Source organism: Poecilia mexicana, unplaced genomic scaffold (genome assembly GCF_051168715.1).
Source record: "Poecilia mexicana isolate PSO_F unplaced genomic scaffold, ASM5116871v1 scaffold_13, whole genome shotgun sequence".
Classification (NCBI taxonomy): Eukaryota; Metazoa; Chordata; class Actinopteri; order Cyprinodontiformes; family Poeciliidae; genus Poecilia; species Poecilia mexicana.
In genome coordinates this window covers 33,265,779-33,280,586 of record NW_028263382.1, presented here as the reverse complement: position 1 = coordinate 33,280,586, position 14,808 = coordinate 33,265,779, and the positions used below count along the sequence as shown (strand labels likewise).

Sequence of the window (14,808 nt, the reverse complement as noted above, 5' to 3'; positions counted from 1 at the left end):
ATCCAGAAAACACAACTCTATTAGCTTCCTTCCTCTTGTTATGATATTGTGACAATAATGTCGGCTCCAATCGCTAAATAAACTTTAAAATTTATGCACAAACAGCTTTACCCATTAGTACGTCCATAAGCAGTGCGCTGCTGTGTTATGTCAACGTTCTTCTTCTACTCATGCAGTTCGTTTTGGGATAGTAAACTGTTCACATATTATTTCAGTCGCAGTTAATTACTAGTATGAACAAGCACACAAAACAAATCGAATTTCAGCAAAAAATCTGAATTGTGCATCAAGATCTGCTGTGTGAACTGAAGAGATTTAGATCTTTATCTGTGGTTTTCCTTCCTCTTTGCAAGTATGCCAACTGGTGTTAGCTTGTCACATAAAATCCCAATAAAACACATGAAAGCTTGTGCTTGTAGCAGAAATACAAGAGGATATGAATAGTTTAGGGTGCGTATGTCCTCTGACATTCAAATAATATTCTCTAGTCTTATATCTTAAAAGTTGTCATGATATATTAATATGTTGTGTATGGTTGAGCTTGCAAATTAGATCAAAAAGGTCCGACATGATGTCCAGATGAATAGCCCGCATTGATTTTGATAGCATCACTTAGAGGTGTGGAGACCTCGGCCGGGCTCAGCTGTGAATGGATGAATGGACTCCAGCTGTTTGAGTGAATATATATTCACTTACTGAAACATACACACACGTACGCACGAAGCGCATTTCCACGAGATTGAATTTAAGAGGCTCGCAACTTCCTTCACCCACTCAGAGGCCTCAGTGGAATACCCATTACGCTTGACAAAGCTGCAGACCACTGACATGTTATTTAATAAATGGAGGGAAAGCACAGGGACAGAAAAAACAAAAAACCAACAAACAAGCAAAGTTCCTGAGAGAGATGGAGAGGCATGCCAGCTGTCATCGGTCCAGGAGTTCCAGCAGCCCACCCTAAATTAATTAGCCCAGCTTTGTTGTGGTCAGAGGGGGGAAATGAGTAGGAGGTGGTGGGAAAGTGATGGAAGGGTGGTGAGTGGAAAATGGAATTCATTAGGAAATTAGCGTCAGCACTTTGAAATGACGGTTGGTTTGTCCAGCAGAGGGCTAGCTTGCGCAGCCTTCTCCGTGGTGTTCCATTGTCTTCAGTGGAAGTGTTACAGCAGGATACTTTTCAATCTACGTGTGTGTTCGATCTGTGTGCCGGTGCTGCCAGTGGTGTTGTTCTGACTCCTGCTTTCATGCCAGCTCTCAGACTCGGGGATCTACACGTGTGTGGCCACCAGCTCAAGCGGGGAAACGTCGTGGAGCGCTTTCTTGGAAGTCAAAGGTGAATCACATCCTCTGTAGTTGTTATAACTTCTGGTCGGTTCCAGAGTCTTGTAATGTGCTGAATGTCTTAGAATAAAATATTTCACATTTCTGTCATCCTGTAACATAATCTCACAGTGAAAAATGTTTGGGTGTTCTCTAAAACTGAGATTTCTTTTTCTTCTTTTTGGAGACCTTCCAATCGTTCTCACAGTGCGTAATGAGAACTTACACTCATTCTGCCATTTTTATCACAGTTCCTGTTGTTTTTAATTTTTTAACTCTTTGCCATTTCCTAACTTACAATCCCACCTGCGTTACCTGATTAATTTGTTCTCTTGTCTCTTCATATTCATCTCAAATACAGAAGCAGGATGACACTGATTCTAATTTAAAAATTGAAAATTAAAGGTAAAAAGTAAACTTTGTATTTAAAAAAATAGGTCCTTGTTGATTTAATAGAAATATTGTGGGGTTTCAAACAATACGGACTTAGAATTTTATCGCAATATTTTGTGGTATTATTGTGAAAATGATAAAGATTATCATTAGACAAAACTATTTATTTTTAAAAAGTGTGATTTTTATCACTGAACTGCACACAGTAATTGTGTGCAGTTCAGTAATTGTATTTGTATTCGGTAATTGTATTTAATCATATTTTGGAATTTACAGATTTTTGTTGATGCTCTCGTGGAACAGACATTGGAGAAAATAGCAAAACTGTCAGTTTTGTTTTTTACTTACTATCAATAACTGAAATGTATTGTGACAACAAATATTTGGTTTATCATTTATCATGATAAATGATAATGACATGATAAATGATAAACCAAATTTTCCCCCACTGAAAAAATTTAACGGTTTGATATTCTTAAGTTTGTCAGTGTGAGATACTGCTGCTATAGTATTATAAATATGTATATTAAGGCTTGTAATCCATCTTTACCAGGTTCCCAATGAGTCTGGAGTGTGGTAAAGTTAAACTTCTCCTCCATTTTGTCTCCTCTGAACAGAATCATTGGCAGTGATTGTCACAAAGAGCTATGATGAGATCGAGCTTCCAGGTCCACCGTCTAAGCCCCAGGTCACCGACGTTACCAAGAACAGCGTGTCGTTGTCGTGGCAGCCCGGGATGACCGGAGCCTCTCCTGTCTCTTCCTTTGTCATTGAAGCTTTCAGGTTCGTTTACTGTCCAGTGCTGAAGTTGATTCTGGGTCTTTAAATTTTCCTAAAGTTTTGACCTAATGTTGATTTTAGTCTGTTCTAATTTCTCTTTAATAACAACAACATAAACACAGTTTTCAGTATATTAAAAATTTCTAAAAATTTCCCAAAAATTGCCAGCTCAAAAGTATGAAATAGAGTGACTACTTTCTGTAATATGTTTTCAGGCTTCCTGTTAATCTGTTAAAAGCGCTCTCTCTCTCTGTGTGTTTATCTCTTTCTCTGTCTGAATGAACAAGATAGTTATAGCCATGTCTTGACATGTCAGAAATCACACTTTCCATTTAAGTCAAGTCAATGTTATTTGTATGTCACATTTCATCATCAAGGCAGTTAACGTGCTTTGCGTCATAAAAACATAATACAGTCATCAATTATGAAACAAGCAACAAACATTGCATTTTGTCAAATGTCTTCATCAAACTCATCAGTACCTATCAGATATGTCAATACTCCAGTTTTTATGGGTCAGAAGCAACTTTAAACAAGTGAAGTTTTAGCCTTGATTTAAAGGAACTCAGTGTTTCAGCAGTTTTGCAGTTTTCTGGAAGTTTGTTCCAGATTTGTGGTGCATAGAAGCTGAATGCTGCTTCTCCATGTTTGGTTCTGGTTCTGGGGATGCAGAGCAGATCAACAGCAACAGCAGATCTTTAATGTATTGTGGTGCTGAGCCGTTCAGTGATTTATAAGCTAACATAAATTTTCTCTGAGCTACATGGAGCCAGTGGAAGGACTTTATAACTGGGTGATGTTCTCTATCTTCCTGGTTTTAGTGAGAACACCAGCAGCAGCAGTGTTCTGGATCAGCTGCAGCTGGAGGATTGATTTTTAGCCAGTTTAAACAGTTTAGATAACTTTACACATCTCTGTACTTCTATTGTCTTTGTATTCAAGGTTATACTGACATTTTCTAACTTTAAACTCTCACACATAGTCTGGCGTACTGTGTGTTTTCTGTAACCGGCGCAGACTCCAGCCTGCTGATGGTTGAGGCTTCATAGTGGAGCATACCAATTCAGTGATTCTTGAGAATAGAGACAAAACAAGTCATATGGATAAAGCACAAAATTTGAATAAAATATACACAAACTATATATTTTTTCAAATATCTAACTAAACTAACCTGGGTCATGTGAGCACAACAATGTATATTTTCCTGGTGTTTGCTGAATATTTTTTATTTTAAACATTGTAGTAGGTGGCTGGTGTCTTTAAAATCCCTTGTCCAGGAGCAGAACTCAATAAATTATAATAGTTTAAAACAATTAAAGAAATACTAAAATCATATATTATGACAATTAAGTATAAGTAGTCATATAAATAATTATAAAAGTATCAATAAATTGAATTAAAAATTATTTTTATATATTTTCCAACTCCATTGAAATTTGGCATGCTGGCAGGGCTACGATGTTAACACTGCTTCCAGTTTGCTGTGCGACACTGAGTGAGCATGTGATCGTAAAAATGTTCTTTTGTCCAGCAAACATCTGCTTTGAGCCAACACTGAGTCTGCTTGGAGCATGTGAGGAGTTTCAGTCTTTCTTGGGGTTTAGTGTCGCATTTACAGATCTGGAGTATCATAAGGAAACTGGACTGAAAAACAGTGTGAATGCATCTTTTCTCTTCTCTTACAGTCAGTCTGTGAGCAACAGCTGGCAAACCGTGGCGGACCATGTCAAGACCACCCAGTTCACCGTCAAAGGTCTCCGTCCCAACACCATCTACCTGTTCATGGTCCGAGCCGTCAACGGCCAAGGCTTAAGTGATCCGAGCCCAATGTCTGAACCTGTTAGAACTCAAGGTATTCCACATTAGCATAAAATAATAAGTCTTTATTTATTGAATACTGTAATAGTCACTTTTTTATGTGGTTTTTTTCTCTCTTATTTTTATGAGTATAACTTCTATTTTATTACACGCTGCGGCCTCTGTCTCTTTCTAAAAAGCGATCCTCGTCATCCTCTCTCAGCAACTTGGCGGCAGATAGCCGCACTGAAGCATTGCAGAAAGTTCCAGAGGTCAGATTCTTCAGCTGAGCTCAGCTCATTAAGGCTACACTTAAGCAATTATGTAAAATAAGCATGTCTACTTTTGGAAGGCCTAACAGCATTATCTCCTTCCACGCTTTGATAATCTTTATAGCGGTGGAAAATGACCATCTCCAAAGCCAGAGAGGATTTGATTACGTCCTAAGCAGACCACAGTCTTCGGTGTGTAGAAAAAGTTTCCATTTAGAAGAAAAAAAGAAAAACTGGAAAATATAATAAAAGCAGTCTTTATCCACACTCTGTCAAATAAATGCAAAAAAAAAAAAAAAAAAAAAATCATAAATCTGATTTTCAGCAAATAGCCTAATACTTTTGAGGTGATATGTGACGACTTGTCTTCTATGAACTCTTTCTATCCGGGTGGGCGGAGGTTCAGGACTGTGTCGCGCTGTCTTTTTTTCTTTTTTCATTTTAAAATACAATTTCCTCCTGTGAGTTTTCCTCTGTGTGTCGGTATATAACTCACACAGTGGGTCGCTTTTTTTTTCTTTTTCACCATTCTCATGATCTCATATAGTAAAATTTTTACTTCTTTTAACATAAAACACATGTGGGGGAAGGAAAGAGCTGGAAAAGTGTGTCATAGTGTCCATTAATCTTCCATCTAATGTGTCCGAGGGTCACAAATTCTGAGTTCATTCGCCACTGCGGTTGCTCAGTCAGACCAGAGGACGTGCAGAAAAGTCCCAGATAAACATTTCAAACCCAATTTTTTTCTCCGTAGTGATAGAAAGCGGCTTCATTTTTCTCCCTTTTCTACTCTATTTTTTTTTTTTTTATATTTCAATTTTTTTCTAGATATAAGCCCTCCAGCCCAGGGAGTGGACCACAGGCATGTGCAGAAAGAGCTCGGAGAGGTCATAGTTCGCCTGCATAATCCTGTTGTCCTGAGTCCCACCACCATTCAGGTCACATGGACAGTAAGTGACTGATGACTAAATCTGATTGCTGTTTTGCTTTTCTGACCTGCAACATGTTTAAATGTTTAAACATGAGACGCTATATGTGAAAAAATAATGAGATTACTGTGAAAGGCCTCAAAAAATCCAACTGTTATTTACGTAGATATTTTTTATGACTGAACAATTGTAAAACTCAAATTTTTTAAGTATATTTTTTAGTGGAAAAACATGTTTAAAACATTAAAACTAGTTTTTTTTTCTTCCATTGCTTCTGAATATGAAGTCATGATAGTGATAGTGTTAATCCGAGTTATTTTATTTTTTTAATTTCCGTGTTTCCATTTACCAAATTTATTTTCATAATTACATTAGGTACTGCTGCAGTGGGAGGAGTTAGCTTAGCTTCTGCTAAAGTAAGTGAAAGTTAAGACAAGGAAAAGCTTTTGGTATGGGAGGTGAAAGGTTCCCAAGCCATTTGCAAGAGAAAGAGGCCCACAACATCACAGAACCTCCACCGTACTTAACAGTGGATATGGATATAAGTTTGTTTCATGTCAAAACCGCAGAAATTGTTACAGAAATTAAATTTTAGTTTTACTTGACCAAAGCACATTTTTTAAGATATGAAAGAGAAAGAGATGGAGTTTATCAAGCAATATACTATATGTAATATGATAAATGCTTGTGTATGTTTTTAGTTATTCTCTTTTGTGGTGTCGCCAAGATGCAATCAGCAGATCTTATAAGATCTAATGATTGTATTGGAGACTTGGTAAACCCGATTGGTGACTTGGTCTTGTTAAAAATTATATTTATATCTAAAGAAATTAGAGTAAGCAGTTAATAAGTAGAAATTATGAAAAAGTACAAGCAAATTAAAGTATAATGAAAAGAAATGTCTCATTCACATGTATTTTATCCATTTCACATGTTCTCTTTCTTGTCTTCCCTCTTTTGAAGTGTCACTTAGAGAAACGGACCTGTGTGACGTTATATTTATACTTGATCACTTTGTGCAACTCAAAAGTATAAATTTCAGAATTGCTTCATTTTTTCTTTACAAGGACAACCTTTCTCTTCTCTTTACTTAATGTCCTGAGATGAAATGTTGGTTTTCTCATTTTTTCAGTCAGATATTGTGGTTCTGGAGTAAAAGTTGGATTTATTCTGAAGCTTTCCCCGGTACTTTAAAATGTGTGTCGAAGGTTTCCTTATCTCCCTTTTATTGTTTCTCCATCTTTAGTTCTGCAGACGCCTGTCATAAAACCGAGATAGTTGACATTAAAGATCCATCTTTGAAGCTTCTCCTGCAGGCGACCGTTTGTTTTATGTTGTGGGGATTTTTTTTTTTTCTTTTGTCAGCCTGTTCCCTCCTGACTACAGCTTTTGAAATATTGTAATTGGCGACTTTAAAGTAACCAACATCAAATGGCTGCAGAAATGGTTTCTTTAACCACAACCAGCATCAAAGGAAATGTCAGAGACACCTGGATGTTCATCAGTCCTCCATCTTTCCTCCCTAAAACAAAGTCTGCCCTGATAAATTAAAATATCGCTAATGGTTGTGAAATCTGGTTTTGCTGCAGAGGTAATGCGTTTATCTTCCTATATGCAAGGTCTGTCTGTGCTATGTGGGTTTGAGGGAATGAAAAAGAAAAAAGAAGCATCTCCTGCCTGGATGCGAGCAGTTTTTCTATTTTAATTGCTTGGTAATAAGGACATAAATGTCGCTAGGATTCTTAGAGGCTGAGGTGTTCATTCGTTTATGTTGAGCACGGCGCCATAAATCACTCAGTTGCAGGTATTTACCTCACATCACTTAGCAGATGCGGTGGCGGTTAGCATTTTTAAACGAACAACATGAGCAGTTTTCCCGCTGACATGTTTATTGACCCCTGCAGTAAGCCTCCCCCCACTCCATTTCCCTCCTCCAGAACTAGCTGCTAATTTAATGCTAAACCCTTTTGCTTTATGATTGTAACGTGAAGCTAACACCAAACCGTGATGGCCTAAATCAATCAGGAGTCCTTTTTTTTTTCAGTAAGCAGAGATTTCCGCTTTTTATATTTCCAAATCATCCCATTAATAAGAGTCCAACACCAACAAGGTTGTGGGTGGGAGTTGGGGGGTTGAGATCCATTGTGCTGATTTACTCAGTCTGTGCTGGTGAAAAACAGCTGCTTAATATCCCACTTGAAAGCAGCACTGACTTCCTCTACTGTTAACAAGCCATTACAGTGAGTTATGTGCTGGCTCCTCCTCTGCATAAATTCAGCTTTTTTTTTCTTTCTGTTTAACTAAGCGGCCCAAATTTTAAAGGAAAGCCCTGTTTGGGGCTTTTTTCCATCACAGAGATCTCGTCTTAGGTCTTTTTTTTTTTTAAGGGGAAAATGTCTGCTAAAGACACCTCTGCTGTGTGTTCCCATGGGAACATGCATTTGTGGCCGCATGGCGTTCTTATAGTTGTGAGACGTGCTTTAAGGTGTCACCAGGTTTTATTTATTGTAGGTACGGGACATACGTTCCGTCCTTTAAGGTGGAGTTGTTAGCTTGAGCTAGTGTCAGGGTGGGTATAATTGAGCAGAGTGTTGCATGGCTGGTGATAAAAGCCCCATTAAATAAGTAACAGCTCCTAAAGTGGCATGCATGCAGCCTTGTAAAGCATGCTGCAGGAAAACACCACTTAGTCACCTTCATGTGCTTTCTTCCCAACCATAACCTTGACTTTATTGCTTCCCCAGGTGGACCGCCAGTCCCAGTTCATCCAGGGTTACCGGGTTCTATACAGGCAGACGTCTGGGCTTCCTTCGCCAGGGGCGTGGCAGACCCAGGACGTGAAGGTGCCCTCGGAACGCAGCGTCGTCCTGTCATCGCTGAAGAAGGGCATCGTCTATGAGATCAAGGTCCGGCCGTACTTCAACGAGTTTCAAGGCATGGACAGCGAATCGAAGACGGCGCGGACCACTGAGGAGGGTGAGACTCAAACAAATTGAGTTTATGGAGATTAGCTAGGAGGCTAGTTGAGTGTGTTCTTCTGTTTTTTTTTTTTTTTTTTTTTTTTATCATCATTTCAATGTATATCTTTGTAATGTATATCTCTTTTTATATTGTTGACTCATGTTTGGCAGTGCTGCTGCCAAACTTCCCGTAATCCATTGGACAGTAACCACACACCTACACTGTGATTGGAAACTTTACACAACTCCTGTAAAGATGAGCTGTCACCCAGAGCTTAATTTATAGAGACTCTGACAAGGCCATAGCGCAGCGTGGTAAAAATCACTCACGAGGACACAACGAGGGCCTTTGTTTGAATGAATTTACTATTTTGACCCTTGCAGGGAGGAAAACTGTGTGCATCAATACCATGGCAGCCTTTGAGTTTAATGACTTGAGTTAGCTTGTATGGTTGAAGACTTATATAACACATCCTCTCAAAACCACAAAAAGAAAGATACAAGCGCTTCGATGTGGAGGTGAAGCCTATCTTAACAAAGCACGTACAGGCCTGCATGTGTTGGGAGACAGTTCACATCCTGTTGTGTTGACAAGCTCATTTATTTCCCTTTCCTCAAGGGGACCGTATCTCCTGTGGCCAGCGTGTGTATGCACTGCTCACACTGACTGGCCACAGGAGTGGAACTGCCACCACATCCCAGCTGTCCCCAAAACGCACGCACACACGCGCACACACACACACGCACGCACGCACGCACGCACGCACGCACGCACGCACGCGCACACACACACACACACACACACACACACACACACACACACACACATGCCAGCAGACCTATCTCCTGTAGACCTCAGAGGCTACATGTCCCAGCTATTACCTGTGCTGATGGTATCCCCCTTTCCTGTCCTCTGTTCATAGTCCGGTTTTCCAGAATTCCAGCCGTTTTCCATTTCTGTCATAATGCAGCTTCTGTTTCTTTTCATAAATAATACACTGTCAGACACTTTGCTCTGGGCTATTCAGGCTGCCTTGGATGACTAATGGGGGCCAGAAAAAAAATCGAGTTCAAGAGGTGATTAAAACTTAGGGTATCCATTAGCTAACACAATTAGAGAACTCCATGAGAAGGTTAGGGCAACTGAAACTATTCCCTTTAACCATTGAACCTCATTCTCCATATAAATATTTACACGGTCTTGAAAGATTATTAATAGCATTTACAGTTCTTATACATTTGTACCACAGACCTTGGTGTTTTCACACACCTAACTATTAGGTGACATCTGGTTACTTCAGATGTCACCTAATAGATAGGTGTGTGAAATTGGTTTTCAGTATAAAAACGCCTTTTTTTTGAAGGCCTTAATGGTCTGGAGAACATTAGTTAACAAGAACACATCACAGAAGTGTTTGTCATCCCAGCATGACAAACACTTCTGTGATGTGTTTGTCATGGGACTGTATTTTCCAGTCCCATTTTATAGCTCAGTCAAGTTACTGTTACCTTCAGCACCTTCATGACTTGGAAGAAATTTATCTTTGCATTTTGATGCCTTAAAATTGGACCTCTGTTTCTTTAAGAAGCGCCGCTTTTAGCATATCATCACAACATCTCATGATGCTGTTTACAACCATTCTCAGGCGCATTGGACTGAGAAGTAGTTTGTATGATGAGCTCAGCAGACTCACAGTTCACCAGGTGTTTAAAGGCTGCTGCCGCTAGTCTGGAGGAGCAGATGGGAAGAGGCGTGGGGGAGAGGTAGGCTACAGGGAGGAGCTTTGTAGAAATAGGTGGAGCTGTGTGAGTGGAAGTGTTTATGCCCCCTCTGAATGGTTGCTATGGGAGATTCAAGGATTCTTCAGACATGAAAGAAAGAATCAAAGCAACCAGCAATGATGGAATAACATTATGAGATGTTATAAAGATAAAAAATGTTCTTAGTGAGTTAAGGATATAATGGAAAGAAGAATGGGCAACAAATTTAGTTGAGACATCACTTAAAACACTTAAAGATGTAAAAGCAGTTAAAGTGAAATTCCAAAGAAGTGGGCTCTACTTGACTTCTGAAGGCGACTGATTTTATTAAAGTTTGTCAAAGTAAAAGGAACTAAATAAAAATGCACATCACACTTTTCCAATTTTCATAAAGAATATTTGAAGACCTTAGATTGTTAGGCTACAAAATCCCAGTTAAATCATTTTAGGTTTGTGGTTATAATAGGTTTGTGTGAAAAAATGTGAAATGTTAAACAAATGCCTTTGCAGTGGTCTGTGTACCTAGGCTGATAAATTGATTCTGGCTCCCATCTCATTACACCTGAAAGTATACATGAGGTGGAGTACACTTTAGGCAACAACAGTCCTTATTCAGGAAGAAAGGAAAATTATTTGTCGTCACCTAAATGTTCATTTGTTGGCTAATTTTCCACGTCGCTCTCTAGGGAGATGCCACACCGCCTACGCCTTGTCATTAACCATTGGCTACTTTTTAGTAATGATCAGCTCTGTTTGTCTTCCTCCCATCATTCAGCACAGCATGGTGAGTACATGCGAGACAGGGGGGTCACATTCCTGCCTGCCATACATCACTCCACTAATGGCCCTATTAGCACAGCCTCCAAGGCCTCTAATGAAAAATGTGTATTGTTTAGCACAAATATGCATGATAATCAGCTGCTAAATCATTCATAACATTAACTTTGAACGACATTGCCTCTGATGGCTTCCGCGGAGAAGCCAGGCACTTCATCACCTGATCGCGACACAGTGGCTTATTGGCACGGATCCGGGCGCGTTCGCTCAATCAGATGCTCACTCGGTAGATTGTTTCTAATCTGGCCAAGGTGTTGAGTTCATCATTAGAACCATTCATCTTCCACCGTGCCAGGGCCTCCTGGCTCTCCTGGGGCCCGTGTGGCCAATTGCGCTGAGGGATGAGCACAGATTTACGGGGTTACACATGCCATTTTGGATGGAAGTGAGGTGAGGGAGAGGCAGCACCAGGAGTAATTGACCTGTCAGTATTCCGCCACGCCAATCCTTCCCCACCCTGCAACCTGCCAGCCACTGCGGAAATGAGAAAACATTATTTTTAAAGCGTTATTTCCAGTTGGGCCAACTGTTATTTATTTTTTTTCCGTCTCATGCTTTGTGGGGTCAGAAGATTGTTGCCGTCAGAATAACAATGGAGGTTTATGAAAGCCCGGGCTGTTCTTGTTTCCATCCTCTCCACCTGTCTGCCTGCGGACGGAGCTGATGCATTCCCGGGTACCTCCCTCGTCCCTACCTGCTGACTTAAGTTTCATCCGCCTGATCGATGAGAGTCTGTCGATGTGTTTACTGAGACATTGTTTCCCACCTATTAAATGCCTTTTTTTTTGCGTTTTCATATTTCTTTGGCATCTGCTCTTCATCCCAATAAGCCTATTGACCCTTGTGCCAAACCAGTCAACGACAGAGTCTTAGCATGACTGAGAAGTCTCGCCTGACTCTGCCAGGCCATCATCGCACAAATCAATACCAGTATCCTCTGTGCAAATCCACCAGAGCAGAGCAGAGACTGATATATGAAATCACAGTGAAATGTTATAAAGACAGCCGACAGCCATGTCAGATCTGACCTGATCTTATCCTTACAAACCCGCAGTCAACTGTGCCTTCTCTACAAAATACTATTCTTTTTCAAAGGCATGGATACTGGTGTTGTCATTGTTTTTTCCCCCCCTTTTCTCTTATGGTTCAATTTCAGGGACTCTTACGGAAGAATAGAATACCCATCAAAGGTACTAAAACCTCAAAATTTAATGTCTTACCAAATTGACCCAACTGGCTGGGGAGAAGGAAGTCTGGATAGTCTGCTGCGCCGCAAATCGATCCCAGATGAAACGGGAGGTGGATGGATGGCAAATATTTGACTTTGGAAGTCACTTAATTAGAAAATATTTATATAGGTTTGTTAGAGAACATTAGTAAACAAACCAAACAAGGAAGACCAAAGGACACAGAAGACAGGTCAAGGATGAAGAAGTGTAAAGTTTTATTACATCATAAGCCCTAAGGTTGTAATGGGTAACCTTTAGATAATATGAGATAGACAGTCTGTGGTAAAACAATGAGCTCCTCTGCCTGTGGTCCTACTGCTATCTGCAAAAATTCACCGCTCAGTTAGAAACAACTAATCAGAGCCAGGGGGAGGGGTTTAGCCCTAGCTCTCTGCTATGCTGCAGCTCTTTCCTGACGTTAATGTTCAGGATAGTTAACATGATGGCTGATGAACAGTTTTCCTGCAATGTTAAGTTGTTCCTAAGCCATCAGCACATTTAGCAAGGATGATTTACAGCAGTAAGGCCCTCCTCCTGGCTCTGATTGGTTACTTCTGACCAGAAAGTGATTATTTCTGTAGGAGCACAGAGAGGAAGCAGAGGAGCTTGATTTTTTCACAGATTATCTGTCGCATACAGTCACAACTTAGTGACAGTTTTTTGAAATATGGGGGGAAAAAAATAAAAACAGATTGTTTATAAAAGTTACATACTACAGCTTTAAGCTTCTCATTGAGTAAAACAGATTGGTGTTAACAGCATTGTGCCAGTCTGTTTTGTAAAGTTCCAGTAAGTAGATTAAAGCTTATGTGTGTGATGTCTGTAAACATTAGAGAGTCTCTGTATATTTTCCATTTCCCATCGCTGACTATTGAGAAACCGTTTTAGAGCCGGGCCATACTGCATCTGACCATTGCTCCTAATTCTCTTTCAGCTCCCAGCGCCCCCCCTCAGCAGGTAACCGTCCTGACAGTGGGAAACCAGAACAGCACCTCCATCAGCATCTCCTGGGACCCCCCTCCGCACGACCACCAGAACGGCATTATCCAGGAGTACAAGGTCCGTTTCAGGAAGCAAGCGCCATCCATTCCCACCGCACCTCTACATGACTACATTAAAATCAACTTTTTCTTTTTTTTCTTCTCAGATCTGGTGTCTGGGGAACGAGACGCGTTTCCACGTGAACAAGACGGTGGACGCAGCCATCCGCTCCGTGGTGGTGGGAGGGCTGCAGGTGGGCGTGGTGTATCACGTGGAGGTTGCCGCCAGCACCAGTGCAGGAGTGGGAGTGAAGAGTGAACCTCAGTCTATAATCATCGGTGAGATAAATTGATAGAAATCTGTCGCAGCCTTTCGGCGTCCACTTTTTAAGAGAGAGTGATGCTGGAGGGAGCGGGGAGAAAGCAACCAAACAGATGATATTGTTGAAACGGTGTTGTTTGGAAATGCACTCTGACTGTGATTTATGTGGAGCTCTGGCAGATTTTCTCTGATTTGACCCATAACTGATGACTTGGCCTGCAGCGTGTTCTTATTTCCCCAGTGTCACTCACATAATCCATCTCTGAGAGCAGAACACTGAGCTTGCACTCATAATTTTTTTTTTTTTTTTTTTTCGTTTGCTTGTCTTCAGAGGTGCCTGCGCTCAGACGGCTTTGGCAGAACAATGTGGATCAGCGTCTTTTCGGCATGTCGCAGTGTTTGTGAATAATCCACGTGTTTGTTACAGTGAGAAGTTAGCAGTGTTACAGTGAGGTGCTTTGTGATTCTGGTTGTGCCTCGCTGCTAGAAATATTTGTCAAGCCGGCTAGCGGGAGTTGACGTGGGATTGGGGATCAATAGAGACCGTGGCGCTCTGCTCTCATTTCATGTGGTATGTTGCAGTGGCGGTGGAGTGAATTAGAGGCTGAACAAAGCAAACAGCCTGATCACCTGGGGCTTTGCTGTGAGCTGCTAGACTTTGTCTTTTCCAGTCTGATCATTGTGCTTCATCTCACATCCTTTTTTGCTCTTTATTCAGCTTTGACGGTCAGTATCCTCCTCTACAGCTTAACAAAACCTGACAAAACCTTAGACGAAGCACAGCAAGACCAGAATGTCTTGGAAAACTTGCACAATTTTCGATTCTACTCAGACGAAAGCCTCTTTAAATGTCCTGAATAAACTCTGATCCTTTAGAGGTGCAGAAGAAAAGTATTCCCAGAGCATGATGCAGCCAATACCGTTGTTTACAGGTGAAGACGATGTGCTTATGTCTGCTAGCAAGAGATAAAACCTTAGATTGGTTAACAGACAAGATAGGACTTCATCGATATGAACATTTTTGGCCAATATCACTATCTGATATTAATATTGCTCTTTTGGCCAAAAACCAATATTTACCAATATTACATGTACTTCACCATCTTTTTGACAACTTGAAATAAAATGGCCACACCTCTGACTCCCCACAATCCTTTGCTCCATCACTATCACTGTCACATGAGCACACAAAAACCACATGACCGACCTCCTTCACTGCCTCTCCAGA

At 40.6% G+C, this 14,808-nt stretch overlaps 1 protein-coding gene across 1 annotated transcript in view; it reads left to right on the top strand.

Annotated features, from left to right (window-relative positions):
* Window positions 1-14,808, top strand: part of robo2 (roundabout, axon guidance receptor, homolog 2 (Drosophila)) — a 278,307-nt gene that overhangs the window by 204,742 nt on the left and 58,757 nt on the right. Inside the window, exons 11-17 of the mRNA XM_088012090.1 lie at window positions 1,252-1,333; window positions 2,331-2,496; window positions 4,179-4,345; window positions 5,391-5,512; window positions 8,236-8,467; window positions 13,213-13,337; window positions 13,426-13,597. Of these exons, the coding sequence (XP_087868216.1) occupies window positions 1,252-1,333; window positions 2,331-2,496; window positions 4,179-4,345; window positions 5,391-5,512; window positions 8,236-8,467; window positions 13,213-13,337; window positions 13,426-13,597 (1,066 nt within the window). The remainder of the gene's footprint in view (window positions 1-1,251; window positions 1,334-2,330; window positions 2,497-4,178; window positions 4,346-5,390; window positions 5,513-8,235; window positions 8,468-13,212; window positions 13,338-13,425; window positions 13,598-14,808) is intronic.